The 15,421-nt window shown below is 36.0% G+C and overlaps 1 protein-coding gene across 1 annotated transcript in view; it reads left to right on the top strand.

Moving 5' to 3' along the window:
- KIAA0825 (KIAA0825 ortholog) overlaps window positions 1-15,421 on the top strand; it is a 153,390-nt gene that overhangs the window by 31,199 nt on the left and 106,770 nt on the right. The window contains exons 10-12 of the mRNA XM_029283475.1: window positions 407-589; window positions 7,543-7,653; window positions 10,143-10,282. Coding sequence (XP_029139308.1) covers window positions 407-589; window positions 7,543-7,653; window positions 10,143-10,282 — 434 coding nt within the window. The remainder of the gene's footprint in view (window positions 1-406; window positions 590-7,542; window positions 7,654-10,142; window positions 10,283-15,421) is intronic.

The following is a 15,421-nucleotide window of genomic DNA, read 5'->3' as shown; positions in this document are numbered from 1 at the left end:
TTCTGGGAGTGTTGCTTTATAAGCTGTGTTTCTTCTACTATATTATTTTACAGGTAGTCTTCAACTTACGACCACAAATGAGCCCCAAATTTCCATAGCTAAGCAAGACAGTTGTTAAATGAGTTTTACCAGTTACCAAACATCTGAGTTTTGATCACATGACCATCTGTCATAAGTGTGAAAAACTGTCAGGAGTGAATTTTTTCAGTGCTGTTGCAACTTTGGTCACTAAACAAATGTTTGTAAGTCAAGGGCTACTTATAATCATTTTCTTTACTTTTGCCTAAGAGTCCTCATAATTTTAAGAATAAAAAGTATATCTTTTGTAATATGGCAAATAAGTCATGATTATGGATTGTATTATATTGTTAGATTATTTCCAGAGTTTTTATTTTATCTCTTACAGAACAGATGTCACAGCAATCCTGATGACCTGTGAAAACATGCTGTGGTCAGTTTGTGGTTCCATGCAAGAACTTTTAGATTCACATGAAGACAGAAACCCTCGTATTTATAATATCCACAGATATTGCAATAATTTACTTGCAGCTGCTCTTGTTTTAACTTCACCACTAGAGAATTTGTACAAGTAAGTATGATGCTTCAAGACTAACATACATTTAGCCTATAATAGGAGTGACAATTGTCTCTCTTTGTTTAACGATAATAAAGCCCCAAAGTCCAAGCATTGATTTCTTCCATTAAGGACAATACTTTAGTAAGGATAGTTAATTTGCATTCAATTTTTAAATCCTAATTCATTAGCTTATGTGTTAATAGTTACGAATCATCTGGCAGTAATTGACTCAGCTGTTTACATTGCATATGCTGTATATGCAGTCATTTAGACAAGGGCAAAACAGAGAGAACACTTCTAAAAAGGAGAAGTTTAAAAAAGCAAAAGAAGGTGAATTTGATCAAACAAAATACAGACTAAGAGAACAAAACAAAGTAAAAGAATATAAGAAAAAAATAAGCAGGAGAAATGTATACTGTATATAACCAGTGGATCCCTTGATGGGAAAACTTAAATATTTTAACTGTAGATCTGAAATAATGAAAATATATTGCTATGCTATATATTTCTGCTGCTAAGTGTATACTCAGTCTTGAGCCCTTTAGATTGAGAGAAATGTAAATACACGTTTCTCCCTCACTCACAGAATAGGTAAAGGAAAGGAGTCCCTGTGAATTTTACTTTGTTAGTCATAGCCGACTTTAGTGGGTGATGTTCATCTCTTTCTTTAAGCCATTGAGCCAGCACTGTCCAGATGTTTCCAGGTCATGTGGCCAGCATGACATTATGCCACAGCGCAAAGCATATGATGAAACACAGAACCCTGTTACCTTCCCACCAAAGTGGTACTTATTTATCTACTTGAATTTACATGCTTTTGAACTGCTAGGTTGGCAGGAGCTGAGGCAAGTGATCGGAGCTCATCTGTCAGGTCAGTGGTGGCGAACCTATGGCACGCGTGCCAGAGGCGGCACTCGGAGCCCTCTCTGTGGGCACACGTGCCGTGCCCCAGAGATGGCAACCGTCCCTCTTCAGCCAGCCGCCCACATGGCTGGATGCATCCCAGCACCCATGCGCTCCCTGGCCTCTGTGTGCAGGGGCCAATGGTGTCAGGCAGCAGCCACCCCGGCCTCACCTTGCCCTGTGACAATGGCACCCCCGCTCTGCCTCGCCTTGCCTCACCCAGCAGGATGAGCCTCCTGCCCACTGCACCACCTGCCAGAGACCTCCTGGATCTCCCCCAACCTTGCCTGGCCCCCACAGGCATCCCTCCCCACGAGCAACATCGAGGTGATCATGTCCACCTTGGCCATACCCACCCAATCTGCCATGACCACCACAGCCACGCCCACCCAGTGGGCCACGCCCACCTGGCACCCAGCGATAAATAAGTGGGTTTTGTGTTGCAGTTTGGGCACTCGGTCTCTAAAAGGTTCGCCATCACTGTGTCAGGTGGTGGAAGAACTCAAATTGCCAGAGCACAAACATTCTCTGGCCATTGTGCCTCTCACACACAGACTGGGGACAAATATTCACTATATATTATTTGAATTCATACTTTCCCTTCGTCTGTGCAAATGGAGGTACATTACATTTTTTCTTTCCTGTTTCCCCATTTTTTGTATGGTTATTATTTATTTTTCCCTTGGGAAGCTGTAACATACAACTAAAAGCCTCTCTCTTTCTCTCTGTGTCTCTCTCTGCCTCTGTCTGTCTGTCTGTCTCTCTCTCTCTCTCTCTCTCTCTCTCTCTCTCTGTGTGTGTGTGTGTGTGTGTGTGAAGGAAAGAGGATGGTGACTTTCTTACAGTTGTCATGTCCACAATGTCTCACACATACTGTACATTATTTTAGGTTAAGTGAAGTGACAGAATGCCAAAATTTTAAATATGTACATAAGTTTGGCTGGCAAAAATTTGTTCACTGGCAAAAATAGAGGCTCTCAGGGTGGTCTGGTAGAGATTGCTGCTGCAGAAAGAGTCAGAAAAAAATAAGCCAGGAAAAAAGGAGTGCCACGAGAAAACTTGGAAATTGTGGTGGGGAGAATAGGGAAGTTTCTTAAGAGTCAAGGAGTAACAATTAAAATAAAGTAAAAATGAACAGGAAATAGATAAGGAAGTAAAGAAAGATATAATAAAAACTAGATTTCTACATGTTTGTGAATAGAATAAAAGAGTAAAATTAAACCTAAAGAAAGACAAGATAAATTTAGAAAAGAAAAGAAAAATATAAATCCTAGAAACCTTGAGATAAGGCAGTGATGGCAAACCTTTTAGAGACCGAGTGCCCAAACTGCAACCCAAAACCCACTTATTTATTACCGGGTGCCAGGTGGGCGTGGCCCACTGGGTGGGCGTGGCTGTGGTGGTCATGGCAGATTGGGTGGGTGTGGCCAAGGTGGGCGTGATCACCTCAATGTTGCTTGTGGGGAAGGACGCCTGTGGGAGCCGGGCAGGGTTGGGGGAGATCCAGGGGGTCTCTGGCAGGTGGGACGGTGGGCAGAAGGCTTGTCCTGCAGGAAGAGGCGAGGCAGGGCAGGGCTGCCATTGTCACAGGGCAAGGTGAGGCAGGGGCCGGGACAGCTGCTGCCTGACACCATTGGCCCCTGCACACAGAGGCCAGTGAGCGCATGGGTGCTGGGATGCATCCAGCCACGTGGGACCTCGGCGAATTAGCGGGCAGCTGGTTGAAGAGGGACAGTTGCCATCTCCAGGGCATGGCGAGCGTGCCCACAGAGAGGGCTCTGAGTGCCGCCTCTGGCACGCGTGCCATAGGTTCGCCACCACTGAGATAAGGTATAAAAATATAACAAGTAAGATTTCATATTACTATTTGTGTAAAACAAACTTATATCAACAGTAGCCAAATATATCTGGCCAGATCTGTACCATCCTTAAAAGAACATGTGACTCTCCCTCTCAATTATATGTTGTAGTATATTACACATACAGTTCTTATGGTCCTCATCTGTTGCAGTGCAGGAAAAGATATTTTTTCTTTTAAGTTGCATGAAACCAGGTACACGGTCTTAGAGACCAAGTTGCAGCATTTCCTTTGAGACTAAGATGAACAAGATAACATGCCTGTTTCTAAACTTAAATCCAATGGATATTACTTTTTTGCAACTGTTACTATTGATTAATAAATACTTGCACAAATAATACATTTAACATCCTGTTACACATGCTCTTGATAGCCAGTTTCCATTCCTCAGAGAACTGAGGCATGCTTTGCCACAATCAATAAATAACGTTAAGAAAGTGACCAGTTTGGCTCTAATTCATTTTTGAAGCCTGTCAAGCTACAGAATTTTCTGTGATTCTTCCAGACAAAAATTTCCTTTTATTAGTAGAGTGCCATAATATAAGAGGATAAAGGAAAAGAAAATATTGATAAAACTTTTTAAAAATTGACATATTGTACTTTGCTTAACATTACTATCAGGGAATATTGAATATTACCTAATGGTTAAATAATATAAGCCATATAAAACAGTTGATTGTTTTGATTTGTTGATGAGAAGACGGAAATGTTATATCCTCAGGGATTTACACTTCTGGCTTCTTCTGGTCACCCTTCAAATTAATAGATAATTGATATGGAAATTTGGGAACCTTAAAGAGGAGTTGGATTGCTTCATTTGTTCAAGTGTGAACCATTAGCTGTCAAACTTTAACTGAAAGAAAGGAAACGGTAGTGAACCATCCTGTGCAATTTATTGCATCCACAAAGACTTTATATATTGTGATCAAATTGAGTGTTTACATAGCCAAAGACATTCAGCATTTTGCATACAGAAATGTTGCTTATTGAGTATGACATTGTTCATATTCTATTTCATTTTTAAAGTCTGGGTATGCTTCAGGTGTTATTTCTAAAGATTTATTGTATTTTTGGCAAAATAGGGGGGCTCTTCCTAAATTTTAGTGGGGTTTTTTGACAATCATTAGTGAACCATCCTGTGCAATTTATTGCATCCACAAAGACTTGATATATTGTGATCAAATTGAGTGTTTACATAGCCAAAGACATTCAGCATTTTGCATACAGAAATGTTGCTTATTGAGTATGACATTGTTCATATTCTGTTTCATTTTTAAAGTCTGGGTATGCTTCAGGTGTTATTTCTAAAGATTTATTGTATTTTTGGCAAAATAGGGGGGCTCTTCCTAAATTTTAGTGGGGTTTTTTGACAATCATTAAGCATATTGTTACAATCACTTCATGATTCACAAAATATGATAATTTGCATATGAAAATAGGCTATCTGAATCAAATGGCACTCGGACTTCCTTGGCTTTTTCCTTGAAATGTTTCACTTCTCATCCAAGAAGCTTCTTCAGTTCTGATTAAGAATCTCTATAGTTATTTCAATCAAATAGGTGCTGTACTGTTCTTTTTCTGTGGAAGTATTTCATCTCACATGAAAAGAATGGGAGGATATATGAAACTGCAAGGGTTTTAATTTCTTGTGGGATACTTGGTCAATCATAAAGAAACCAGCCAACACTTCAAGCAGCTACTTGGCTGCAAGTAACCCTCCAGTTGCATTTCTTCTTTCAGATGACCAAATAAGACATCAGTGCTACTAAAAATGTAGAAGATAAAGAATATATGTGATCTTAATGAGAAGTAAAAGAATGTTAACAACTGTATCTCTATCCAGAATAACATTTATACAAAAGTAATTTATTCAGGAAAAAATAGAATAATAATAGCTAAGCAACTGTGATCAATTTAACTAAACTGAATTTATTAGATGCCTTATTTGATCAACTGAAAGAAGAAATGCAGTTGGACAGCTACCAGCATGAAAGTAACTGCTTGAAATATTAGCTTTGTTATTATTATCATCACAAGAATGTCAATGATGCTATCTGTTCAATTGTATCTGATTCTCAGCAGTTCAATGGATCAGTTTTCTGCACATTTTCTTTTAGTTGTTTTAGTTCTGAAATGAATGCTTATTTGTAATATTTTTCAAGGTTTTTTTTCTCAAAGCTCTTTTCTCCGCACTTTTAAGTTCTACCAAATAAGATGAACATTAATTTTCCAGTGTATTGCTACAATAACCTAGATTTAAATTGATTAAATCAATTTCTTATGCTGCCTCAATATGTTTTAGGAGAAATGGGAAGCTAACCAATAGGATTCATTGTCAACTAGGTAATTTCCCCAATTTCTTCAATTTTTTTAAAAAAAGATTTCTTGGGAATTATACTATAAGAGGAATTGTAATAAAATCTATGACCTAATATTTAAGGTAAGGCAAGATTACCTCATCCCCACTCCCACTCCCTCTCAATGAAAATCTAATCATTTTCTCTCTGGTGGAGAAGCATTTAGCTGTTCCCTGTGCCCCAAAGTTGGTTTAAATATCAGTCTGCTAATACAGATAGTCCTTGACTTATGACCACAACTGAATTCAAAATTTCTGTTGTTAAGTGAGACATTTGTTAATTGAGTTTTGCCCCATTTTATGACCTTTCTTGTCACACTTGTTAAGTGAATTACTGCAGTTGTTAAGTTAGTAACATAGTTGTTAAGTAAATCTGGCTTCCCCATTGACTTGGCTTGTTAGAAGTTTACAAAAGGTGATCATATGACCCCAGGATACTGCAATTGTCATAAATATGAGTCAATTGCCAATTGGTTGAATGTTGATCAGATGACTATGAGGATGCTGTAATGGTCATAACTATGGAAAATGGTCATAATTCATTTTTTTTCCAGTGCTATTGTAACTTTGAATGGTCACCAAATAGACTGTTGTAAGTCAAAGAATTACCTGTACTTCGGATGGAACACTTGTTTTAGTATCACATCAAATATGAGGGAATTTAGGGTTTCTAAGCAGCTGTCCATTTTTGCACCATTCTGCTCACTTTGCAGTCTCTCATTCACGAAATAATTTCCTTCAGAAGATTAAGTCCCCTTACCCCAGAACACTGGAAAACAGGATAGATAACTGTGCCAAAAATACTCACTTTGCAGTATTTCTTTATTATTTCAAAGAAAACAAATGAGGCATCTATGAAGTCACCAGGAGTCAGGTTCAGTAAAAGGAAACTTTTTATTTAGCCCATATACTAAATACAGTATCTTTCCTGTTGAAAAAAATTGCAATCTTAGTATTAAAAGTATTTTTGTGAGTTTAAAAAAATAGTCCAAATTCACGAATCTTGATACCATGTGTAATTTAAGGAGATTTTCAACAATTTAAATTTTATGAGGCATCTATTAGATCATTATTTAGGCAACTCATAATTTCACACCAGTGCTGAAACTTACAAGATCGCTTCTCACCTTGTCACATAATACTGAAGAATAACACCATCCTAATAAGAATTTTTCCTTGATATTAGATACTTTCACAGATGCTTCCCCCAGCTTTGAGACATGAGGCAGCTGCTATAGCATATATTATATATAAAGAACATCTACTAACTAAAGTAATGCATTATCAATCAGCAGAGAAGGAAAATGAAACCAGATGAGCCAGTGAAGGACTAGAGATGGGTATAGATTGAAGGTGAATCCCCTAAAAGAGTCTCTCCCTTGATTTACTCATTGAGCACTGTCCCTGCTACTGGTAACTACCTAAATTCTGATCACACAGAAGTATCCTTTTTGGGATGCACTTCATCATTTGGTCTGGCTACTGGACTCCCTGATCAGTCTAGCTGGAATGTAACTGAGGGAGAAAAGAATGAAGCAAAAAAAAAAAAAAAAACAGAGCCAGGTCTGTCTTTTTTCTTTCACTTTAGTCTGGCTGTAAGAATTGCACTCAGAGTTCTCCTTATGCAACAAGTGTTATATCTTTTTCTATAGGGCCATTATTTACCTTGGTTGATGCTCTGATGTTCTGCAGCATGCAAAGTGGGACAGTGAAGTGAATTGAAATGCAATACCATGGCAGTAAGCCCAAATATTTCCATTAAACATGAAGCTGTTGCCTATTTTCTCTCCATTGCCTCTCAAAGGAATATGATAAATTATGATTTTGAATTGTTTATTTTTTTTTCAGAACAGTTCAAAGCATTTTTGATGACTTGTCTTCAGATATTTTGGAGCAAGCTGTTTACCAACCATTGCACTGGCTATCTGGCATGTCAGAGTTTTCTTCTTCATTGTTAAAGTAAGTATCTTTGTAATACAGAAGACTTGAATCCATGTCTGCGTTCCATATTTTTGCTTTCACTGATAAATTGAAATGAATTATACCACTCTGAAGCATTTTATTAAAGTATATATTTCATTGTCTAGTTTCTTTAAAAACTTGTTCTTGACAAATTTTATACAGCAATTGTTTTTATATTTATTTTTTTGTACTTGATTTAACTTTGAAAAAGTAGCAATCTTGGGAATTGGTAAAGCTACTAAAGTTTACATATACTGCTTTGTTCGTATTTGGTATTTTTAGAAAATGGCATGTTTAAAAGCAAGTGCATAATTTTCTTGCTGTTTCAGTAAGTGTAATAACAATTTACATATGAGACATATGCTACCAGCTGTACTGCCATTTCTTTTCTAACTTTGGATCAAAGTCCTCTCACATTCATTTCAAAATCTGTTTGGGCTTCTCACAATATTTTGTGTCCCTTCCTAATAATCTTTAATTTCTAATTAAATACTAGATTTTTTTTCATTTGTAATGAAAAAAAAATGTTTAGCTTTATTATTCATGTTTTCTAGTTGTGATTTTTAGTTTTTTTTTCTCTTCTGCTTTATACAATTGCATTGCTCTAAAAGAAAATCTCAGTAATTATATTATGTAATTTAATAAAGCCCCAATTTGGGATTAGGTAATTCTGCTTAGCTAAATCATCATCATCATTTTGTAAAGAGTATATAGAAGATGTTAATTCCGCCAGAAATCTTTGTATGTGGCACTATGAGCTAGTTTTCAGCTGCAACAGTGTTTTATTCAGATGGATGCAAACCATAATTTTCCTCCCTACCAGAATTGTTTATTCATGTCATATTTTATATGTAGTTAATTGATTGCTCTATGTGGGAGTGGCTAGTCTTATATTTGTGGCTATATGAGCTTGGAAGGTGAAGTACCATATGTTTTTCCATATGATCAGTGAAAAAGTTTTCTGTAACTTAACTAGTACTAACACAGTGACTGACTGAACACTTCAATTTGCACTGTGCTTTAAGAGTCTAGAGCAATTGGTAAATATTTGAAAGTAACACTCCATTTGGTTAGCTATAATAAAAGTTTGTATGAACTCCATGTTACAAAGATCCTGCTCTTTTCACATTAATAAATATAAGGTCAATTTGCTGTTAAATTGTATTTTATGATAGGTATTGAATTATGAATAGGTGTTTAGGCTTTGTTATAATGTTAAGTTATTCATTTTCTTAATATCTGAATAAAGGTATATGAAAAAATATGTATTGTGATATGAAGCAGCTGTCTAATAAATAGCCTTTGTATTGAATATATTTTGCAAATGTGCAATGCAGAATGATGTGTTAGAATAATTGTATGTTTAACTGTAAGATACGCTAAAAGGTTACAGTTAATAGTTTTGTATTATATAGTACAATTTATTTCTATCCAAGAAATTAAAATCCTAAAACGAGGCCAAAAAAGGTTCATTTAAAATTGTAACCAACCATTATATATTTTTCCTTCTTTCCATTATGTTAGAAGAACTTACTCAGGAAATCAGTCTATTGGGAATTTTTCTTACATAAACCTTGTTTAAATAAATTGCAACTCTTTATTTATTTGTTTTATTATAGAGAATTTCTATATGCCTTCATCCAGTATCAGGACATACCACAGCTGAAGATAAAATATTCCCAAATATGCTCCATGAAGCATTCTTATTGTAGAGGCAGATGTCTATTAAACACACGTCTTTAATAGCTTCTTCTAATACTGAAAATAGATATTTTCGATAAGTACTTCTTTGTATGACTAAATATATATTTATGCTGTAATTCTGCTTTAATTATGACTTTAGACTTCATTTCAAATATTTATGGCAATAATTCTAAACAAAAATAACACTGAATTCTACTAAAAGATTTCTTATTTATATAAGCATCAAAACAATATTTGGCTCATGAAAAAAGAGAATTAATAGTACCAATAAAGAAAGTAAGTGAAGTTGCCTTGTAACCATTAGAGATTTATTATTCACTAGCTGTACCCAGCCACGCGTTGCTGTGGCTCAGTCTGGTAAAAGCGTGTGTTGCTTTTATGTCCAACAGATGGCGCTGTTTTTCAAAAAAAACATGTTTTTACCTGTCACAGGTGTGACATCTATATAATATAGGTATATAGAAACACACGCGTATTTGAATGCAATGTTGTGTCAAAATTTCAAAGCAATCGGTGAAGAACTTTCGGAGATTTAAGATTTTGAACAAACGAACATTTACATTTTTATTTATATAGATTGGGCAAATGTTAACCTGCTTTTAGCTAGTTAAGATAAATGTTATTCCTTCCCCCAACAGCCTCATAGTAAGCAGACATGAAAGCATTCAGCAAACTTTGAGGAATTAGAGTTTAAAGAAATTAGCATTAACCTATGCTTTAAGGCTGTTGATTTCACAGGTAAATTAAATATATTATTCTGTATGTATCTTTCATTTTAAAAGAACTCCATCAGCTGGGGAAATGACAACTCAGGGTCATCTGAAGCTACTATTATCCCAGCCATATTGTAACTGGAACTTGCTTTTGCGAACACTGCTACATCATGATTGCCTGTTAGTGAAAATTTTACTGAGAAGTTTTAGTAAGTATTGATTTTATCATGTTTCTAATAATGTAAATGTGCAAACATAATTATATTTTTCATAGTTTTAACCCTAAGCCTTTAAATTAATTGAATATTAATAGGAGGATTTTATGATATTGTGGAATCAAAACAACAAATAATCAAAGCTGCATTGTTTATTAGACAGTTCGTACTAGAGGGGTCTCTTCTAAAACTATTGTGAAAGACCCTCCTACAGACAAAGAGATGCATATTTATACATTTCAGAATGAGGCGAAAATGATGCAGGCACACATATACATATGTAATAGAAGATATAAGATACATACAGTATTTATAAATAATAATGTAATAAATCTCAAGTTACTTCTTACTCTTATCTACATAAAATAATGGTCTTAGTTAGAAGAAACATTTGCATTTTGAGATTCAAAGGCCGCTGTGGGTCTAATAATAGCAGGCTGCTGCAAAGCGACATTCCATAGGTCTCAATTTGTCTTAAACTGTTCCATCATCTGAAAACTGATTTTTCTCACAACCCTACTCCTTCTTGAATATAAAGGCATTAAAAGATTTTTGAAGTAATATCAAGGCCTTCAGATCTTCCAATTCATTTTAACAACTGCTTCCAATAGTTATATTAGCATGTGAACTGATAATGAAAAAGACTTTTGTAGTATTTTCATTTCTCTCTTCTTTGCTATTTGCCCTCTTCTTGCTTAGTTCTGAATTACTCTTACAGGTTCTGAGGAGTAACCTCTAACTATTAACTACTAATAATGGTTCAAAAAATTAGATTCATCCGCTGAGGTTCTGAAAGCCCATTATTGTCCTCCCTAGTTTAAGTGGTAGGGTATCAATCCTTTCTCTCTACCTTGAAGATTTTAAGCCCTATATAGAGAAGTCTTATGAAAAAAGTACATTGGACTAAGTCTTCTGTTGTTTGCTTGCTTGCTTGCTTGTTTATTTATTTGACTGCTGCTCATCTCACCTACTCTCACGCACCAGCAGCAATATTTATTTTTATATTTATCTGTGACACAAACCTTCAATCCGTGAAGATGTTTAGCTGGGCCCAGCCTCAGAGCCACTTACCTCCAAGAAGTTGAGCACCCTTTATCATGTTTATGAAAAATCTACGATCTCGTTCTGCATCTTTCTTCAAATTCTTTTGTTGGGGACATTTCCTAGAGGAAGCAGTACTAATTATTTTTGACTCTAGTTATTGGGAAGGAAGAAAATTGCCAGGAAGAAACAAGCCTAACTTACAACTGCCTTCTTTTTGAAGATAAAATCATTAGAATAGTTTGGCAGCTTTTCCTTTGGGAAAAAAGGAATATGATTGCTCATATTCTTCCAGATAAATTAGAAGTTATAAGTATTGTCTCTAAAGTGTATGTACTTCATAAGCAGTAATTGAATGAACAAAATATTAAGGTAACCATATATTTAACCTGAATCCTTTACATTGTGCTTACATGAATTACTTACATTTATGAAATCAACACATGAAATCCAAGCTCATAACAGAATATTTGTCCTTTGAATTTGAGAGTTTAGCATCTGAAAAGATGCAGTTCCCAACAATGTTCAAAACAGTAATAAAATCTAACATTTTATTAACCATTATTTTATCAGCACAATGACTATTCGTGGACTTTCATGGCTTCAATTCATTCACAGAGATCAAGAAATTCCAATTTGAAAGGTGGCAAATTGACTATAAGAAGTTGCAACCAATGTAAATGTGACTTAGTTGCCAAGTGCCCAAATTGCAATCATGTGATTGCAGACTGAAGTCATTTTAAACATTTGATTACCTTCTGACCTTTAAAGCTGTTGCCTATATATATTCTCCTGGATGTACTGTAAACTCTGTGTCCTTTTCTCCTATTCTTGTGATGACTTTTTGGGCATCCTGCTTTCCTGTTCTTATTCTGTCTTAGGTAGCTATTAGCTGCTTACATGTTCAGCATCTCTGCCTTGAAAAATTTTAGCTTTCAATGTATTTTCCACAGGTAACCCAATTCACTAGGCTTTGCTTACTGATCTAGTTCCTTAGGTTTCATTCTCATATGCTGCTAGCTGTCATCTGAGATGTGTGTGGGAGTTGGAATGTGTGAGAGTTGGAATGTGTGAGAGTTTCTCAGCTTTGGACACATGTTTACAGTCTGCTGCTGCTTTATACTCTGCCCAATATTCCACCCAGTCATTATGAATACTTCAACAATTGGTCTGAGTGTTCGCTCAGGACCTCTCCGGGTTGATTCCGGATCTCCCCTCCTTCTGCCGCGCCCTCAAGACATGGCTGTTTCAGCAGGCAGGACTGGCCTAGGGACATTTTAAATTGGTTTTTAATTAATTTTAATATATGAACAGGCCTATTGAATATATCTTTTAATTGATTTTAAATTTCTTGATTTGTATTGATTGTTTTGTTTTTTAATTGGCTGTAAGCCGCCCTGAGTCCACTAGGAGAAGGGCGGGATATAAATGCAATAAACTTGTAAACTTGTAAACTTGGGTAACCATCTCCTGAAATCCTTGTGACAAACTTGCTTCTTAATTTTACAAAATTGATTGTGGTTTGTAGAATTGCTGTCTTGTTTTTTCAGAACTGGCCTTTCATACCATGTTCTTCAGTTTTTGAGCAACAGTATCATAATATATCAGTAAGCAAGATGGAACATATTTGTGATTTTTATTTTTAAACTTGTCTCTGCAACTTTGAAATTGGTGCATCCCTCACTGTATTTGTGTACAATAGTTCATATTTCAGGAGCAGATACAAACGTTGCAGACTTCCTCTCAAATATGACTTTACATCAGACAAATGAAAATACCATATGATAACATGTTCTATACTTATAATACGGAATTGTCCGGCAATTGATATTTTTGCATTGGTGGACAGTACCTGCTGCTATTGTTTTTGTGCAGGTCTGTCATCTCGTGAGCTGCCTTTTTACTGCATCATATAGAACTGCTTTGTGCACTCCCTCTGTATCTACTTTTCACCCAGTTCTTAACTTTGTCAGGAAGAATCAGTATGCAATTTGGTTACTCCCTGGTTGCTTAGACAAATATGTTCTTCATTCCTTTGTAAACAGCCATTAGTCATTGTAGCTGCTGTCCACAGAATACTGGCTTCCTAAAGGTAGACTATACTGGCTTCCAATCCCTGCATCTCACCAGTTTTCAGAATTATTGGCTGCTCTGAGGTTGCCATTATTCTTTTTATGTTGCAAAATGGGAGAAGTACATCTTTGAACATAGAACCTTGTCTTTTATAATAGATATTTCCGTATTTGTTCTCTTTGTGATCCTGGGGCTTGGATGTTTGTCAGTACAGATTGACTTAATTGCCATTTCAGAATTGCAATGATTATTTTACTTTTTTCCCCCTTTTCATTCATTCATGAAACATTTCCTTAAAGGGGTATCTGACGTTTGCTTCCCATAAAGCCAAGTATATAAGGTTGTCTCATTCTTACTCCTCAACAATCCTTTTAAATCAGGATTTCATTTATGTTAAGGTGGCTTTTACTCGTGGGTCCTGCTTTGGCCAGCAGGTCTAGTGTATATTTTATGCTCTTTGATGTGATCATTTATTTTCTTGAATGATGAGAAAGATATACTATAGCAAATTATCACCTTAATGATAAAGATGATATCTGATTCTCATATTAATTAATATTTAATATTTCTTAATTTTACCCATTACCCAGCTATGCCATTAGAATCTTCTCTTCATATATTGAATGTCCACAGGATCTTCTTATTTAATATCTAAAACTAAGCCCTTTCCCTGGATTCTGCATCTATTTATTGATTACTAGGATTGGAATAAAAACCTTGCAGTCTCAATCTGTAGCATGGTTAGCATCTCTTTCCCTGCAAAGCAGCATCCTAGAGATAATCTTCCGCTTTCATCCAGGATACTAGTATTCCATTTTCATCCAAAGCTACCTAGCCAGGAGAGATACTATGTTAGCTGTCTTTATGTAAAATGATACCTTTTCTTATACCGGTATGTATATATAATACCTTTCAATTATGTACACAGCCAGTCCCCCAAACAGCAGGAGGCTATAAGGAATTATAGCCATTTATACAGTGGTCACCTATTTCCAAGTCTCTTGAAATAAGAGGATTTCAAATACTGTAAAATAGTTTGTGAATCTGGGGACCTTAGATCTTAACATGCAATATTCCATGACAGCAGCATTACAGAGGGTTTTTTTCCTTAGTCACCTCCTCTGTAGATGATAGAGAGTCATGTAAAGCCATAATAGAGAGCAAATAGAAGTTGTTATGAAGAGCAGGCAACTGGGTAAATGTATGAGTAAGCAGCTAGACATCTAAGCATATTTTAGGTAAGCTGTATGTCAGTTATAATCATTAACAAAATCAGTCCATCTGGTGCATTTGTGATGATGCAACAAGCTCAACAGGATGTAGTCATCAGCAACTGAGGTACAAATAACATTGTTCTCTGATAAATTGGAGCAAGAAGTAGAAGACTACCTTAAAGTCACCAAGGAAGGGCTATTGTTATCACCAAGGTGTTGTGCAGTGACTAGATTTGGGGAAGGCAGTTCAACCCTCTTTGGGAGAATTGTACATGAATAGCACAATTTAAGCTCAGTCTGCTTTGTAATTATACTGTGGACATTTGCACACAATGAATGCACTGATATTGATTTGTGAATCATTCAAATGGGCATGCAGGGTAGGCATAGTGGTCTTCTACTTTTACAAGCTGGAAAACTAGTATTCTCATCAACATCTCATCAATATCTCTAATAGCTCTTTGTGCTTTATAGGAACCAAGTCCTAATTGTTCTGCTTATAACTGTGGCGGCCATGAGGGTTTTTTAATTGTCTAACTAAGGATATATTTTATGAATGATGGGAAGGAATTGCCTCAGCTTTGATGTTATCAGCAGAGCCTTTCTGGCTAGAGCTTGGCCTTGAATAAGAATGGCCACTATGGATACTTGATTGTTGCCTAGCAGTCTTGCAGAGTCATTTGCTTTTATCTTGCATGCTCTTTCCATTCCACTTTATCTTTCTAGCTTCCAACAAGGAAAAAATACCAATGTCCTTGAAAACACAAAAAGGTGTATTATGGAACCTTCCCAGATAAACCCTCAT

Source organism: Protobothrops mucrosquamatus, unplaced genomic scaffold (assembly GCF_001527695.2).
Source record: "Protobothrops mucrosquamatus isolate PMUCROS unplaced genomic scaffold, P.Mucros_1.0 scaffold106, whole genome shotgun sequence".
Lineage (NCBI taxonomy): Eukaryota > Metazoa > Chordata > Lepidosauria > Squamata > Viperidae > Protobothrops > Protobothrops mucrosquamatus.
This window is presented reverse-complemented; position numbering and strand designations above follow the sequence as displayed.